Genomic DNA, 14450 nt, shown 5'->3' on the forward strand with positions numbered 1-14450 from the left:
TTAGACTTTATTACTTAAAAAAATCATATAAATTAATAAACAAATAAAAGTGGTTAATATTAATATGATTAAAATAGTTTCATTTATTATCTAATATCTATAAACCGCGATATATATATGTATCGAGATTTTTTTCTCTCTCCTCTTGAATATTATATGATATAAATATATAATATTTAGCTCGTGATTTATTTTTTAAAATTTACAAAATTACTAGATATAAAAATTAAAATTTATAATATATCTATCCATATAGATACCAATTTCAAATTTAACCTGTTTTCGATAAATAAAAAAATATAACCAACCCAATTATAAAATTTGAAGAGTAAATTTATAAGTTATTATTGTGAAAGGTGACACGTGGACAGTGTCTCATGGGGCTTTGGCGCGAGGAAACGTCGCGAGGAGTAGATTTTTTTAAATATTCCCCGTTCCTCTCTGCTCGCGCCTTTTTTTTTTTCTTTTTTTTTATTAAAAAAATTATTTTATAAAGTTAAAAATAAATAAATTTTAATTAGGGGTGCCGCAGGCGTGATATACTTTCCCCGCCCTCCGCTTTGCAATGACCTCGCGTATCCCACATCTCCAACCCCAATATTTATTTATTTATTTTCCTTATTTAATTTCGGCGCTTCTTTTTAGGCGTCCTATTTTGTCTCACATTTATAATTAAAATAAATAAATAAATAAATAAAAATTATCTATCCTTCCCTTCTCTCTTTCTTTATTTATAGTTCCTGTAATTTTTTTTTTTATATTTTTAGTTAAAGCAAGTACAGCTGGTAAACTATAATAAAAAATGACCAAAATAAATTATAATATATAATTATATAAAGAGTGAACTGTAAATAATACACTTTCACTTTTATTCACATGGTCGATACTATTTGAATAAGATTGTAAATATTTATATTTTTTAAAGGATAAATTAGGTGTAAGTGTAATGTCTCATATTGGTTGGGGAGAACAAAATACCTTTTATAAAATATTAAAAACTTTTCCGTAGCAGACGCGTTTTAAAACCTTGAGGGAAAATTCGAAAGGAAAAGCTAAAAAAAAACAATATCTGTTAGTGGTGGATCTGGGTTGTTACAAATGGTATAAGAGCCAGACACTGGACGATGTGCCAGCCTTCTCGTTGTTCCTCGAAGAAAGGAACGAGTGCCAATGAGGACGTTGGGTCCCAAAGGAGGTGGATTGTGATGTCTCATATTGGTTGAGGAGAAGAACAAAACACGTATAGAGGAGTGGAAATCTTCCCAAGCACGTTTTAAAGCTTTAATGAAGGTTTCAATAAATATAATTTGTTTCGATATATTAATAAATAAATTGAAAAAGAAAAGAAAATGAGTTGGGTTAATTTTTTTAAGTTAATTGATTTATAAAAAAAATTAGGAAATTAAATATATTTTTTTAAGAAAAAATAATATGCTAAAATATAGTATTAAAAAAAACCAGCTAAATTGGAGTAAGTATAAAGGTTAATATTATTTTGAACTCCTTTATACTAATTATTATTATTATTATTACTCTAAAATGCCATGATTATTGTTTTTATTTCTACTTTTGACTGGGATTTTGAATTCTCTAAAACTAATCCGAAAGGAAAAAAATAATTATAAGAAACCATGTGCTCGGTGTTTAAGAGCCGTTGGGAAATGTTAATAATAAGAGTAATAATAATTAAAAAAAAAAGCTTAGATTTATTTTTTTTGTTTAAAAAACTAATAGTGAGTATTATTAGTTATTATTTTGTTTGTTCGAGAAAAGGCTGGTTGGTCACTTAACTCATAGCTAACTTGGACCAACCATACTATTTTTTTTTAAAATTATTTTATATAGGGCTAAATTAATAAAAATATTCATAATTTCTTTTTATCTCTAATATACGATAATTATTAGAAATTGAAAAAAAAAATTAAGAACAAATTTTATATAAATATAATTTTAAATTTACGAGTATATAATATTTATAAAAAAAAGAGTTGCAAAAATTTGAATATTTATGTGAATAGTAAAAATGAAATAATATATAAATATAATATTGGGAAATTGAAAGGTGGGATTAGAATGACACCGAATTGATTTAATTTTGTAATTTTCTCCTCTAGCGACAGACAATTACTAGCTGGAAATGGGCAATATTATATTTTTAGGCAAGAAAAGAGTGGGAGCCTTTTGAACCGTGTCGGTCAGCTTCCCGAATTATTCTTTATTCATTAATTCAGCCGTATGTGACCTGGAAATATAGCCCAAAAATAACACCCTTTTTTTTTTCCTTAAAACTTTTCAATTATTTGGGCATTTTGCATTCAAATTTTTATATTTTTTTGGCAAATAAATAATTGACCAATTAAATATTTTTTAAAATTTAGGGTTTCATTAAAAATAAAATTCCATTTTACGTATAATAGTGTAATTATTTTTAATTTTTAAAAAATATAAAGGAATTATTTAACATTTTTGGACTTTAAATTGAAAATTGATGGACTAAATAGACGGATTTAGTTGATGGGCTTTAATTGATTTGGATCCACAAGCAAACGGCCCAAATAGATTTATTTTCCGGCCCAGTCTCTACTCAGGCCCAAGTTCAACCTGCAGCTCCTATTCCATTATCCATTTTGCAGGCAAATTAGACCCTAATTCTAATTTTATGCTTGAATCCATAAAAAAAAAAAAAAAGAAGTCCTAATCCCATCTCCAACTAAGACCATTCGCTGACTCCAAATTCCCGGAATGATTTACTTGCTTAGCTTGTCTCTTATTTGAACGTGTGCAGCTCGAGCGAGCAAATGGTTAGCAGGGCCAAGCATAAAAAACGAAAAAAGGTGTTTAGCTCCATGAGAAAATTCCGTGTAGATCGTTTTTTAATATTCTATTTCATTTTTCAGTCGGATCAGGGATTGATTCTATATGAAATACAAAGCTGATAGCTTTGTCACACTATGAATTGTGTATTTGAGTCTCTTACCCTATAGATCGTGTCTATCTCTGTCCAAATATACCATATAAATCGTTCGTTTCAGTTGGTTTAAGCTTGTAACGTATTTTATAAATCTTGTAGATGAAGTATTGAAATAACAATAAAATTCACAACCAAACAAAAGGGAAATGTCAAATCAGAGAGCCATAGCCCATTGGCTGAATATACCTTATTCCCAATTAACACAAAATGCCCACACCAAAGAAGATGGTCACTACTGCACATGTTTTTTTAATTTATTTTTAGAATTAATATCTTTAGTTTGTCGTTCTATAAATAATGGTATTATATATGATGTTTGGTTAAAATAAATAATAAGATGTCTAAATAATTATTTTTCATGTGGTATAAAAATATCAAAATTTTATGTAAATTCATAATAATTGCTTCCAATAATTTTATCACATGGATTTTGAATAATTTATTTATTTTGATTAAATCAAATTATTAAATTATTATACTAAAAAAAAAAACAATAGGTTAGAAGTGTAAAACAGTGATAATCCTGTTTGGTCATTATATTCGCCGGACAGAACGGCGTGCATTGTACCCATGGCTTCTAGGGACCAACAAATTCAATTTTTACATGTTTATTTATTTAGTTTACAAATTAAAATAAAATATATATTAATAGGTGGTTAAAAATCTATTTGATTCATATTTAGTATTTTAAAATTGAAGATCTATTTTTTTAATTTTTGAATAGGATAGAAATATATTAAATATAATTATTATTCAATAACAACCTTTTCTAAATTAGATTTGCTAATTTTAGCTTTAAAATAAATTGGGATAATTTTTATGAGGATTCAACCTTATATTTATATATTATTTTTAAATTAATTTGATATAATTTATTTCAAAATGTCTTCTCGTACACTTGAAAATTTAAAATCTTGGCTGAATTAATTTATATCACATGAGAGCGAGAGTGAAAAAATGACTTGAACCAACTAAATATCGACCATGTTTAGAAATTTTCGAGGTTCGAGTTGAGTTCAGAGTATTATGTGGTTAAACCTAATCGTAAAGACGCAAAAAAAAAAAAAAAATAATAATAATAATAATTTAATTAATTTAGAAGGAAAAAAAAATGGGAGAGATAAATAGAATCCAAATCAATATGAACCAAAAAAAAAATGCGAAAAGAGTATTGTACACTAAAACAATGAGGCTGCTGAAATAGAGAGGGAAAGAAAAGGGAAGAGAAGAAAGGGAAGGAAGAAAGTCACTGTGAGAAGAGGAGAGAAAGGAAGCTGAGTTCCGCCAAAAATGTCAGACGAACAAGCCAAAGATTAGAGAAGCGATAGCAGCAGCAGAAGAACAGTTCCATTTTTTTTTTCCCCAGATGAATCCGAGTAAAATTGAGGAGGATCTCTTCCATCATCATCGTCTACACGATGATCTGGACCCACTCGCGAACCAGATTATTGAATCTCAGGCGTCCATTCCGGATTCGCACCATGATGAGCCGCCGTTCTCGTTGCCGGAAATCGTGCTCTTCCGGTCGCCGTCTCCGTCGTCCCCAAGCCACTCGTCCTCCGACGATTCGCCGACTCATTCAACTCGAATCAGTCAACTCGCTCAGAACCCTACATCGACTTCCCAAAATCTTCATGAACCGCCTCTCTATATATCGCCGGAGCCTCATATATCGACTCAGTTTTATACCTTTAATCCTGAGTCGCACTCGCTGATGATCCGTTGCATTATCGAGCACCGCCTCGCGACGCCGAGTGAGATACGCGCTGCTACATCGCGTTCTGTTCTCAAGTCGTGGCGGACCGTGTGGAAGGACCGGAACGAGGACACTGCGTACCTGACGGCATGGAAGAGAATCCAGGACAAGCTCACGGCGACGGTCGACGAAAACGGTAACGAATTTCTCTGCTTCAAGAACAATACTCAGCAATTCGTTTCGCATATTAGTCAATGGCAGGAAATTGTTACGGGTTTTCATGGAGATACGGATTTGAAACATTTAGGGTTGAAAGAAACCATAGAGAGAATTAAGCAGGTTTGGACTGTAGGTGCTAAATTTTATGGGATTCCTGAGAGTTACATTAGGGTTTGTGTTGCTGCTTGCCCTGTTTGTAATTCGGCATCCTCAGCGTCGGGCTCGAGGAGTAAACGACGCAGGTTCGAGTATACGGATACTCTTGAGGTGCCTGCAAATGAAGTGCCCCACAAGCTTCAGCAATTGGCTGCTAAGCATAAGGTGGTGCTTTGCATTAGGCAGAAGTATATTAGGTATAAGCCTTTCATGGCGGAGGTTAAGGATTATGCTTGTCATAGGGCAGGGGAACCTGCTACGAAGAAGTCGAAGGTTCTGAAAAGAGAGCCATATGCATCAAAGCGATGCGGGTGTGGATTTCGTATCCGGGCCATTGTGCCCATTACCAATTACAATGAGAAGGATAAGACATTTGTGTATCAGGATGAGGGTATGGCTGTGTTCAAGTTGTATGCTGTGCATTCAGGGCATGAACCCGGGCCACTGGATGGAAATGCGAGAATTATGCATCGTGTGATCGGACACAAAGGTGGCCTGTTAATGGATCACGATACAGTGTATGGGGTGAACGATGACATGGAAAGTGAAGGATTTAGATTGATGGGGAAGGATGAAGGAAATTTGCAGCTTTCTATCTTGCAGCAGTTGCATGAGGTGAGAAATGAGCTTGACTTGTTAGAAGGGAAACTTACCAAGGTTCCACACGAGCTATTGGGTTCAGTATCTCGTGATTTGTTCGATGTTTTAAGTAAGCTTAGGAGTACGAGGGAGGAGAAGTTGGAGCCAATCGAGCTGCTTGCAGAAAAGCCACATTCAGACGACGTTTTAGATGGGGAGAATGATTTGGCTCATTGGACCGATCACCATCATGAACGTTTATATGGCGATGCCAAAGATGGGGAATTGATTGAGGACGATGTGGACAGTTTTGGTCACTCCCTTCGAGATGTCGTTCCTTGGGAGGACGATATGAGGGCAGACTGCAGAAATCAGAAAGAACTGACGAGCGAGCCTTGCAAACCCGAAAGATGGTTTAAATGCACTGACTTTAACGATAAAAGCATTCTTGGCTGCGAGGATACAAAACTAATCAAGCCCATGAGACACGACGAGAGCATGGTAGCAGATGTAGGTCTTGTTGGTATACATGTTGACGGATTTTACCAAGAGAACCCTAAATGGTACGATTCTCCTTGTGATCTGGACTCTAATGCAGATTGTGGAGATACTGGATTTAAGCACGGGGAGATTGTTTAGGCCCTCGAAGGGCCACGAGATCTTCTCTAGTATAGTGACGAGCTTACGGATCTCTCACTTGCACATCCCCACTGCTGGAATCAGGATGGGGGGCTGTAAATTATGTACACAGGAGATTGAAGCCTCAAGTGAGCATTTTGGCATCCTTGTTCAATGTATTTTTTGTAAAGTTTGGCTAACTGACTACTCTATACAGACTCTACTCAACAGTATTTGTAACTCTGGTCTGGGCCTTCAAATTTTTTTGATACCACTGACCATTTCTATCCAATCTTGTTCCGTTACTTATTCGGATACATCGAGATTTTTTTTCATTCTTTTCTCTCTTTTAGCTCTTCTAGTTATGGTCTCTCTGCTCTCTCTATTCCTATGACTGATAACTCGAGATGCTCGATTTGCTCGATTTGCTCGATTTGCCTATGCTTCATGATGGGCCTGTTTTAGATGCAGGATGTATAAACTGCTGTCTGTACAAATCTCTGACTGCTCCGAGGTGAGAGAGATCTGTGATGTGTTGACATTTTACTTTTATTTAGAAAATGTTCTTCACAATTATCAACACTTTGTTTATGTTCATGATGTGAAGAAGACTCTTCATGCTTCCCCTTGAATGTTGGCTTCTCATTTTATGAGGTCAGATATTGTTGCTGTTTTGTGCACTTTTCTGAGGTTTTGTTTAGTGCATATGATAAATCTGTCTCTGGTTTTTTGGCTGATTATAAAAGAAAATCTGAATAAGTTCATACTGCACAGCCTTTTAGCCGAACGTAAGCAATTGTTTTACCCGCCCGATGTCCAGCTTCGTCGGGTTTGGGAGGCTAAGTGGCTGTAAACTGAGAGGAAGCTGGTGAGACATATTTCTCTCTGGGTCGAGGCGAATGAATTTATTTGTAACCTTGGCTTTGGCTATGGCTAACGTAGCTTCGTCGGGTCGGGTTTGTGGTTAAATGGTTTCCTTTTTTGCAGAGCTATCCAGCCTCGAGTATGCAGGTCAAGTGGCCTGGCTGATGGTGCCTTTGAATGGAACCCCAGTTGCATCAGCTGGCTTAAGGTTGGTTTATAGTTACATAATTTGATCCTTGTTCGGTTGTTTTCTTTTTTTCTTTTTTTTTTTGTTTGTTTGTTTGTTGATATTTTAGCATTTTCTCTGCAAAATATTGACAAAAGATTTGATATGGATGAAGTTTCGTCTTGTTTTTGTTAGGGTTGAATTACAAATTTGCTTCAGGTTGAAGTTCAAAATTTTCACTGGGCTCAAATCTCTTTTCTGGGCTTAGTGGGCTTAAAGCCCAATCAACGTACGAGATTTAACTTCTGGGCCAGAAAAGGCCCATTAATATGTAGTCAAATTGGGTAAATCGTATAAGATATAATAATTTAATGGCCATGTGTTAGTGAAAACTGCATATGAACAACCCTACATTTTCTTAAATCATTTACCCATTTCATAGCCCTTTGGACTTTTTCCCCTTTCCACCAATTATTGTCTTATTTTGACTTCCAACAGTATTGTCTTAAATAAGAAAAAGATGCATCAAAATTGCTTAAAAAATACAGTCCAAGTTTATTAACTTTCTATGATACCCAAGAGTAGTTAGGGATAGCTTATTTTAGTTGTTTTACTTTTAAAAATAACAATTTTGACTCTTCATTTTCATATTTATTTTCATCATTTTATACCTCTCAAATTTATTTATCAATAGTAAACTATTATTAATGTCATCTTCATAAATGTTAGAAATAATATCAATTTTTACTCCTAAACTTTAGAGCTTGTATCTACTACAACCCTGAACTTTTCTGTATATAAGTTCAGACCCTATATTGCTACCGTTTGGATAAACATAATGTGAGACTTCCGATTTTACCAACTAAACTTATAAAGTTTCGTATCTGAATCAATTTAGACTCTCAATTTGGATTTGCTTTGAAAATTGTACATGCATCAATCATAGTCTACCCATGAATGGAAGATTTATTCACAAAAATTTAGGGTATAAATTATTTTTCATGTTACAATATATTTACATCTTTGCCACTAAACTTTCAAGAGCTAACTTATAGTTGAAGCTACATACAATAAATTTAGTATTGAAGTTGAAAATAAGTTACTTAAAGTCTCATGTTAAATAAAATAAAAATATTCAATAGTAATTAATAAGCACTAAAGTATTAATTAAAAAAAGTTTAAGGACAGCGTAGAGTGTATAGGGGATTTTTTTTTCAAAGATTTGATGTCAAGTTGTAATTTTTAATACATAGTTTTATTGAAGATTGAAAATTTTGGCAAGTAATGATAGTGGTAGTAGGCCATAATTTTGGTAATCTCGAGGCTAAATCTTTTACTAATAAGCTCAAGAAAACTTCTAAGATATTGCATAATTCAAGCAGCATTTTCTGTACACACCAAAAATAATATATATTTTTTAAAAATATAAAAATATATTTTATTTCTTGCCCTCTTCATTTTTCTTCCCTCTCTAGATTCTTCTTTTTCCACTCTTTCTCCTCTACTTTTCTTTTTATTAATTTTTAATTTTAATTTTGGACTTTTTAGAATCACAAGATGATTTAAAAAAAAAAAAAAAAACTTGAATAACATTTTTAAACTTTTAAAAATTAATTTTATATTGAAATTAATTTATTTCAAAAATATTTTAAAATTTTTAAAATTTAATGATACTATCCAACTTATTTAAAAACTTTACACATCACCTTAATTTTTTTTAAATTAAAATATTATTGGTTAGTACTATATTTCTAAAATACCTTCAAATTTTCAAATTTTCACAAGTAACAATTAATGCCTCCCACTTTTTAAAATAATCTTGATCAAGATATTTTTAAAAAATTTAGGATATTAATAAATAAAATTTTAAAAATTAAGGATATTTTAAAAACAATTTTGAAAATATTTCTTAAACAGTGTATTAATGGGTTTCATTTAAAACTATTTTTAAAACATTTTTGAAAGTTAGATATTATTGAAATGTTTAAAAGTTTGGAGATACTTTTCAAACAAAATATAAAATTTAGGATATTTTTTAAAATTAATTTAACCTTGAAAATATTTCTATTCCACGTGATAAATTCTACACTTCACAAACTATAAGCATGCTACCATATACTCCATCTATGATCAAATTTTCATATTTGATACAAAATATGAATTTATTGATAAATTATTTTTAAATGAATTCCATTACTAATTGTGGAAGAGAAATCAAGCCAAAAAAGTATTTCTCAAATTGAATAATATAAATAAATAAATAAATACATAAATAATAATAAACAATTATCCCTATAATCCACCTCGTTGTCAACACAAATTTATTTTACAAGTAGGTTCATATTTTCTATATATATATATTTTCATTAATTAGCTTTAAAAACCTTTAAAAAAAGATTTATTGGCGGTCCTCGTATCCTCCACTCCACGTAGCTTTAAAAACATGGAGGGTGGCGGAATTTTCATAATATTAATTCATTAATATTATTACAAAAATGGACCTATGTTTCAATCTTCCAAAACCTACATTTCCTTATAATTTGCAAATCCCATCAAACAACTAAGAGATAGAGTAAAAGAAAGTGTTACATACCTTGTGATCCACAAACCTCAAAGTCAGCTCCATATATATATATATATATATATAAATCCATACTTGTCTTGTTCTTCCAGTAAGCCTGCTTAGCTTCTGATGAAAGAACGGCAAGAAAGCGAGGCCGGAATGAGCTCAAGGCACGGCGGTGGAGGTTGCAAGGAGGGCAATGGTGGTAGTAGCAGCAATGGCAGCGGTGGACCGTGTGGGGCGTGCAAGTTTCTGCGAAGGAAGTGTACACCCGAGTGTATATTTGCACCCTACTTTGACTCTGAACAAGGCACGACACATTTTGCAGCCGTGCACAAAGTGTTCGGAGCCAGTAATGTGTCGAAGCTACTTCTGCATATTCCTGAACACAAGCGCCTCGATGCAGCTATAACTATATGCTACGAGGCACAAGCTCGTGTTAGAGAGCCAGTTTTTGGCTGTGTTGCTCATATCTTTGCCCTTCAACAACAGGTAAATTCAATTAGCTGAAGCTCTATTCGATAACCATTTGAAAATTTAAACTAATTCGAGTGCTATACATTATTTTTTAGGCTGCGAGGTTGCAAGTACAGCTCTCATACTTGCAAGCGTACCTAGCAGCATCTGAGCTTTCAAGAACAGCACCGCATCCACAGGCACAGCCACAAGATCTGGTCAAGCTAACAATACCCTCAATTGTAAACCTTCCATTAGATTGCCCTTCTTTGCCTGCTGCTGCATCAGATCTTTCACTACTTCTCGATCCTGTGGAGCAAGCTTCGCCGGCAAAGTTGCAGTCTCCATTGGAATTCTGTCAAATTAGAAGCAACAATTTCCCATCCATGGGCAGCATTGATCAACAAATTGTCCAAAAACAACTCTCCACGATGCAACGCATTGGTGCCTCGCTATTTCCCTACGTCCCTAAATGAGCCTAACTCGTGATTGGACTGCTAATAATCTCAGTGCTCTTCCTGCTGATCAATAAGTTAAACTTCAGCTTACTTGTATCATGTTTTGATCATCATGAAGGTTTCAATAACAAGCTTGCAAAACTCTTTTCTCATCTATTTCTATTTTAAAATTATGCAACCACTTCCTTTAAAAGAAGAAATGAAGCAAAAATTTGTGTTCTTTATACTTCAATTCAATGGGAAAAGTGAACTTTGCACCCAAGGAAGTGTTCGTACCTTATCCTGTGACATCTCACATCGGTTGGAGAGGAAAACGAAACACTCCTTATAAGGTTGTGGAAACATATCCCTAGTAGACGCGTTTTAAAACTGTGAGGCTGACGGTGATATGTAACATGCAAAAACGGACAATTTCTGCTAGCGGTGGACTTGGGCTGTTACAAAGGTATCAGAGTCAGACACCGGGCGGTGCGCCAGCGAGGACACTGGGCCCCAAGGGGGTGGGTTGTGAGATCCCACATGGGTTAGAGAGGGGAACGAAACACTCCTTATAACTGTGTGTAAACATCTCCCTAGTAGACGCGTTCTAAAACTGTGAGGCTGAGGGCGATACGTAACAGGCCAAAGCGGACAATTTCTACTAGTAGTGGGCTTGAGTTGTTCATACCTTATCCGCTCGCTTCTTTCACAGCGTATTCTCTCAAGACAAGTTCTACCTCTTCTACCACCCCTAGTCTTTTAAGCCAGGCTGCCAGTACTTCTGAAGCTTCCTTCCCAACCATGAGCTTCTCCTTCTCCAAATCTATGAGAAGTTCCAACGCCGCGTTCAGCCTGTTCTCCTTTTCATATGCACTCAATACCAACGCTATGCATTTATCACTAGGTTCAAGACCAGCCCTCCTCATATTGTCAAAAGCAATTTGTGCCTTTTGGCTTTGGCCTGCCATCAAATACGCATTGATCAGTAGACCACATAACTTATCATCAGGAGGAATAGCAGCCAACTGAATAGCATCAAACACCCTTTGAGCTCCTTCGGCATTGCTAGCCATCGAGTACGCTCTTAACAAAGCCTTGTAAACTTCACTTCCTGCATATATGTCTTTCTCATCCATTTCTTTGAGAATGTTTTCACCTTCCTCGGGCATCCCAGCTCGGACAAATGCCATAATCATCGCATCGTACGATCTTCGATCCAACGGTTCCTCGAGCAGTTTGAGCTCTTCAAAAGTTTGTTTTGCCAGATTAAGTTCGTCAGCCTTGCTATAAATGTGGATCATTGTGGTTAATGTTATTTGATCACAAGCAAAACCCCTTTCTCTCATGCTTAAGAGAATTCTTTCAGCATCCTCGAGTTGGTTTTGTTTCCCATAGTAATGAATTATCTTTGTGTAGTCCCGAGTACTGGCTTCAAACGTTCTCTCTACAAGAGCAGCTTCTGCCACCTGAGAGCAACAAACACACTCATCGTCAAAATAGTCTCTTAAACATAAGCAAAGAATCTAGATGATATTTGCAACTATATTATACAACTTCAAGAGAAATTTGGATTGCTTCTGTCAAACTCAAAGAAGGGGAAGGAACTTAACAATCAGAATAGGTTCCTATATAACACTGACGTTTATCAAAAATAAAATGAATTTCGTGTTCGTGTTTGTGTTCATTTGGTTCTTAAACTTTCAAAATTATAAATTTAGTCTTCAATTATTAATTTTTCTTAAATTTAGACATAAATTGCAAGTTTAGGATTCAGTCCAACATAAAACACAAATTTATGTTTAATAGAACCATTAATTTTTAAATTTTTCGAATTTGTCAATCTAACTATAAAATCTTAGAGATTTATGGAACAAAAATTTGCAAAAAATTGAAAGTTTTGAAGATTAGGTACTTTTAAGTTAGACTAGAACTTGTACTTTAACCTTCAGAATACTATGCAGTAGATTTATGAAACTAAAGGAGATTTAACGTACCTCGATGTAAAGTGGATGATCCAAAATTCTCAAATGCTTAAGAACTGAAAGCCAATCAGCTCTTTTAGGCTTCATAATCCTCACCCACGCCGCCAACATATCTGATAAATGACCATTTTGAGGCAAAAAACAGATAATTTGCTTCATCACAGCCTTACATCTTTTAGTCATCTTGGGAGGAAGCTGAGATATAGCCTGCTTTTGCATTTCAGTAATATCAGAGCCTACCTCCACCCACCGAAACCTCGGTTTCTCTCTTCCACTCTCTAACTTGTGAACTTCCTCAACAATGGCGGCAACAGTAGCCAATTGATAACACGTTCTGCGAGGACTTAAAACTCTGAGTCTTCGCCCAGTTAAGCCTCTACAGTAACAGGAATACGAACTCCTTGCAGTTCCATTAACCAGCGGCTGTTTTGGATGAATTTGATAGAGAATGTTACAGACGGAGGTTCCCATAATCAACGACAAAACTCAAAATCGCACAAAAAAGAAACGATGTTGTTCTCTCAGTATGAAACAATTCCACGATTCAGAGAGAATCGCAGAACGAAAATCCAACGTTTGAACAAAAAATTGGAAATATGTGTTCAAGCAAAGAGGATAGAGAAGGAGAAATCAGACATTGGAGACGTTAATCCTTATCTGGGTAATCCGGCGCGCGTCGAATCGTGGAGCTCTGCAAGAAATTCGTACGACTGAACAGAGAAATCAATAGAATGGATCAAATTCTCAGGACTATACCCGATAACTGCAATCGGATTGTTCGGAATATGGGCTTTTTGGGCCCAACTGTCCGAGTTGGGCCTCCATTTCCTCCTGGATTTTCTGCAGGCCCAGTCTGTATCAATTTTTATTACATATATTCAATTTCTAGTAAAATATTGCCACCATTTATTTAATTTCAAGTATTTCACACACTAATTTAAATAAAAATAATTATTAAAAAATTCATAAATTTCAACAAAAATCTAGCTCAAATATATTAATAAATCCCTTTTTCTTTTTGTGGCTATTAATAATCATTTAATCATTTTTTTTGTTCTGAATAGTGATTTTAATAATTTTAAAATTATTTTTAAATAACTAATCACGACTTTATGAAAGTGTCGATGTCGATGTCGATGTGAGCATAAATTTAATTAAAAATCATGAAAATTAATAAAATAAGTTTTAGTCTATAAATTTAAATTATTATCAATTTTTTATTAACTTATGGAAATTATTTGGATTGTTAAATAAGAGTTTCGTTATCTAAGAAAATGCTTAATTAGGATGTAATTGATTATTTTTTAATATTTGATAAAATAAAATTTAAAAACTTTAAAATATTAAAAACAAATTAAAAACAGAAAGCAACCAGTGACACTTCAGCATATAATAATTTATTTATCCATATAATAATTCAGGCAACGTTAACGATTTACGATGACGAATTTCCCTCCCCGAGTATTATCTTACCCGGCGATCAGGACAGCTAAAAACACGCCATTAAATTATTTATTCCCAAAAGCCCTGAGCAAACAAGCGTTGCTGCAACGTTCACGAGGTGTCTCCCGCTAAATTCAAAGGGCTTATTGGTCATTTCACTTAGAAAATAAAACTAAATCTAAATAAGAGAAAAGTAAAGACGGCTCAAACGCGATCTAAATCTCAACCAACCCTTCTCCCATTTCCACGATCTCTCTCTTTCTGATACAGAGAGAATGCTCTCTCCGGAGCCGGCGACGT

General features: G+C 34.2%; 3 protein-coding genes across 8 annotated transcripts; 2 read left to right on the forward strand and 1 right to left on the reverse strand.

Annotated features, from left to right (window-relative positions):
- The first annotated feature begins 4127 nt into the window (after positions 1–4127).
- Positions 4128–6655, forward strand: LOC111479674. The gene has a single exon (XM_023124482.1). It carries the CDS (start codon positions 4338–4340, stop codon positions 6258–6260), a length of 1923 nt encoding a protein of 640 aa, XP_022980250.1. The 5' UTR covers positions 4128–4337; the 3' UTR covers positions 6261–6655.
- A 3325-nt stretch (positions 6656–9980) lies between these two features.
- On the forward strand, positions 9981–11003 carry LOC111479774 (LOB domain-containing protein 18-like). The gene is made up of 2 exons (XM_023124629.1): positions 9981–10324; positions 10405–11003. Exons 1-2 carry the CDS (start codon positions 9992–9994, stop codon positions 10762–10764), a joined length of 693 nt encoding a protein of 230 aa, XP_022980397.1. The 5' UTR covers positions 9981–9991; the 3' UTR covers positions 10765–11003.
- Positions 10506–13426, reverse strand: LOC111479721 (pentatricopeptide repeat-containing protein At1g01970). 6 transcript variants are annotated; one of them, XM_023124545.1, is made up of 3 exons: positions 12720–13426; positions 11414–12191; positions 10506–10643 (listed from the first exon to the last, which is right to left on the reverse strand). In XM_023124545.1, exons 1-2 carry the CDS (start codon positions 13176–13178, stop codon positions 11415–11417), a joined length of 1236 nt encoding a protein of 411 aa, XP_022980313.1. In that variant the 5' UTR covers positions 13179–13426; the 3' UTR covers positions 10506–10643; position 11414. The 6 variants fall into 6 exon arrangements, with proteins under 6 accessions (XP_022980313.1, XP_022980312.1, XP_022980311.1 ...); XM_023124544.1 differs by having other exon boundaries at positions 10551–10643; positions 11023–12191; XM_023124543.1 differs by lacking the exon at positions 10506–10643 and adding an exon at positions 10670–10806.
- Between the last annotated feature and the right edge of the window lie 1024 nt (positions 13427–14450).

Source organism: Cucurbita maxima, unplaced genomic scaffold, assembly GCF_002738345.1.
Source record: "Cucurbita maxima cultivar Rimu unplaced genomic scaffold, Cmax_1.0 Cma_Scf00005, whole genome shotgun sequence".
NCBI lineage: Eukaryota > Viridiplantae > Streptophyta > Magnoliopsida > Cucurbitales > Cucurbitaceae > Cucurbita > Cucurbita maxima.

Coding starts and splice junctions, on each gene's coding strand:
- LOC111479721 (XM_023124545.1), bottom strand. CDS start 13,178: ATGGGAACCTCCGTCTGTAACATTCTCTATCAAATTCATCCAAAACAG. Junction 12,192..12,719: donor ATCATCCACTTTACATCGAG/GTACGTTAAATC, acceptor TGTTGCTCTCAG/GTGGCAGAAGCTGCTCTTGT.
- LOC111479774 (XM_023124629.1), top strand. CDS start 9,992: ATGAGCTCAAGGCACGGCGGTGGAGGTTGCAAGGAGGGCAATGGTGGT. Junction 10,325..10,404: donor TCTTTGCCCTTCAACAACAG/GTAAATTCAATT, acceptor ATTATTTTTTAG/GCTGCGAGGTTGCAAGTACA.
- LOC111479674 (XM_023124482.1), top strand. CDS start 4,338: ATGAATCCGAGTAAAATTGAGGAGGATCTCTTCCATCATCATCGTCTA.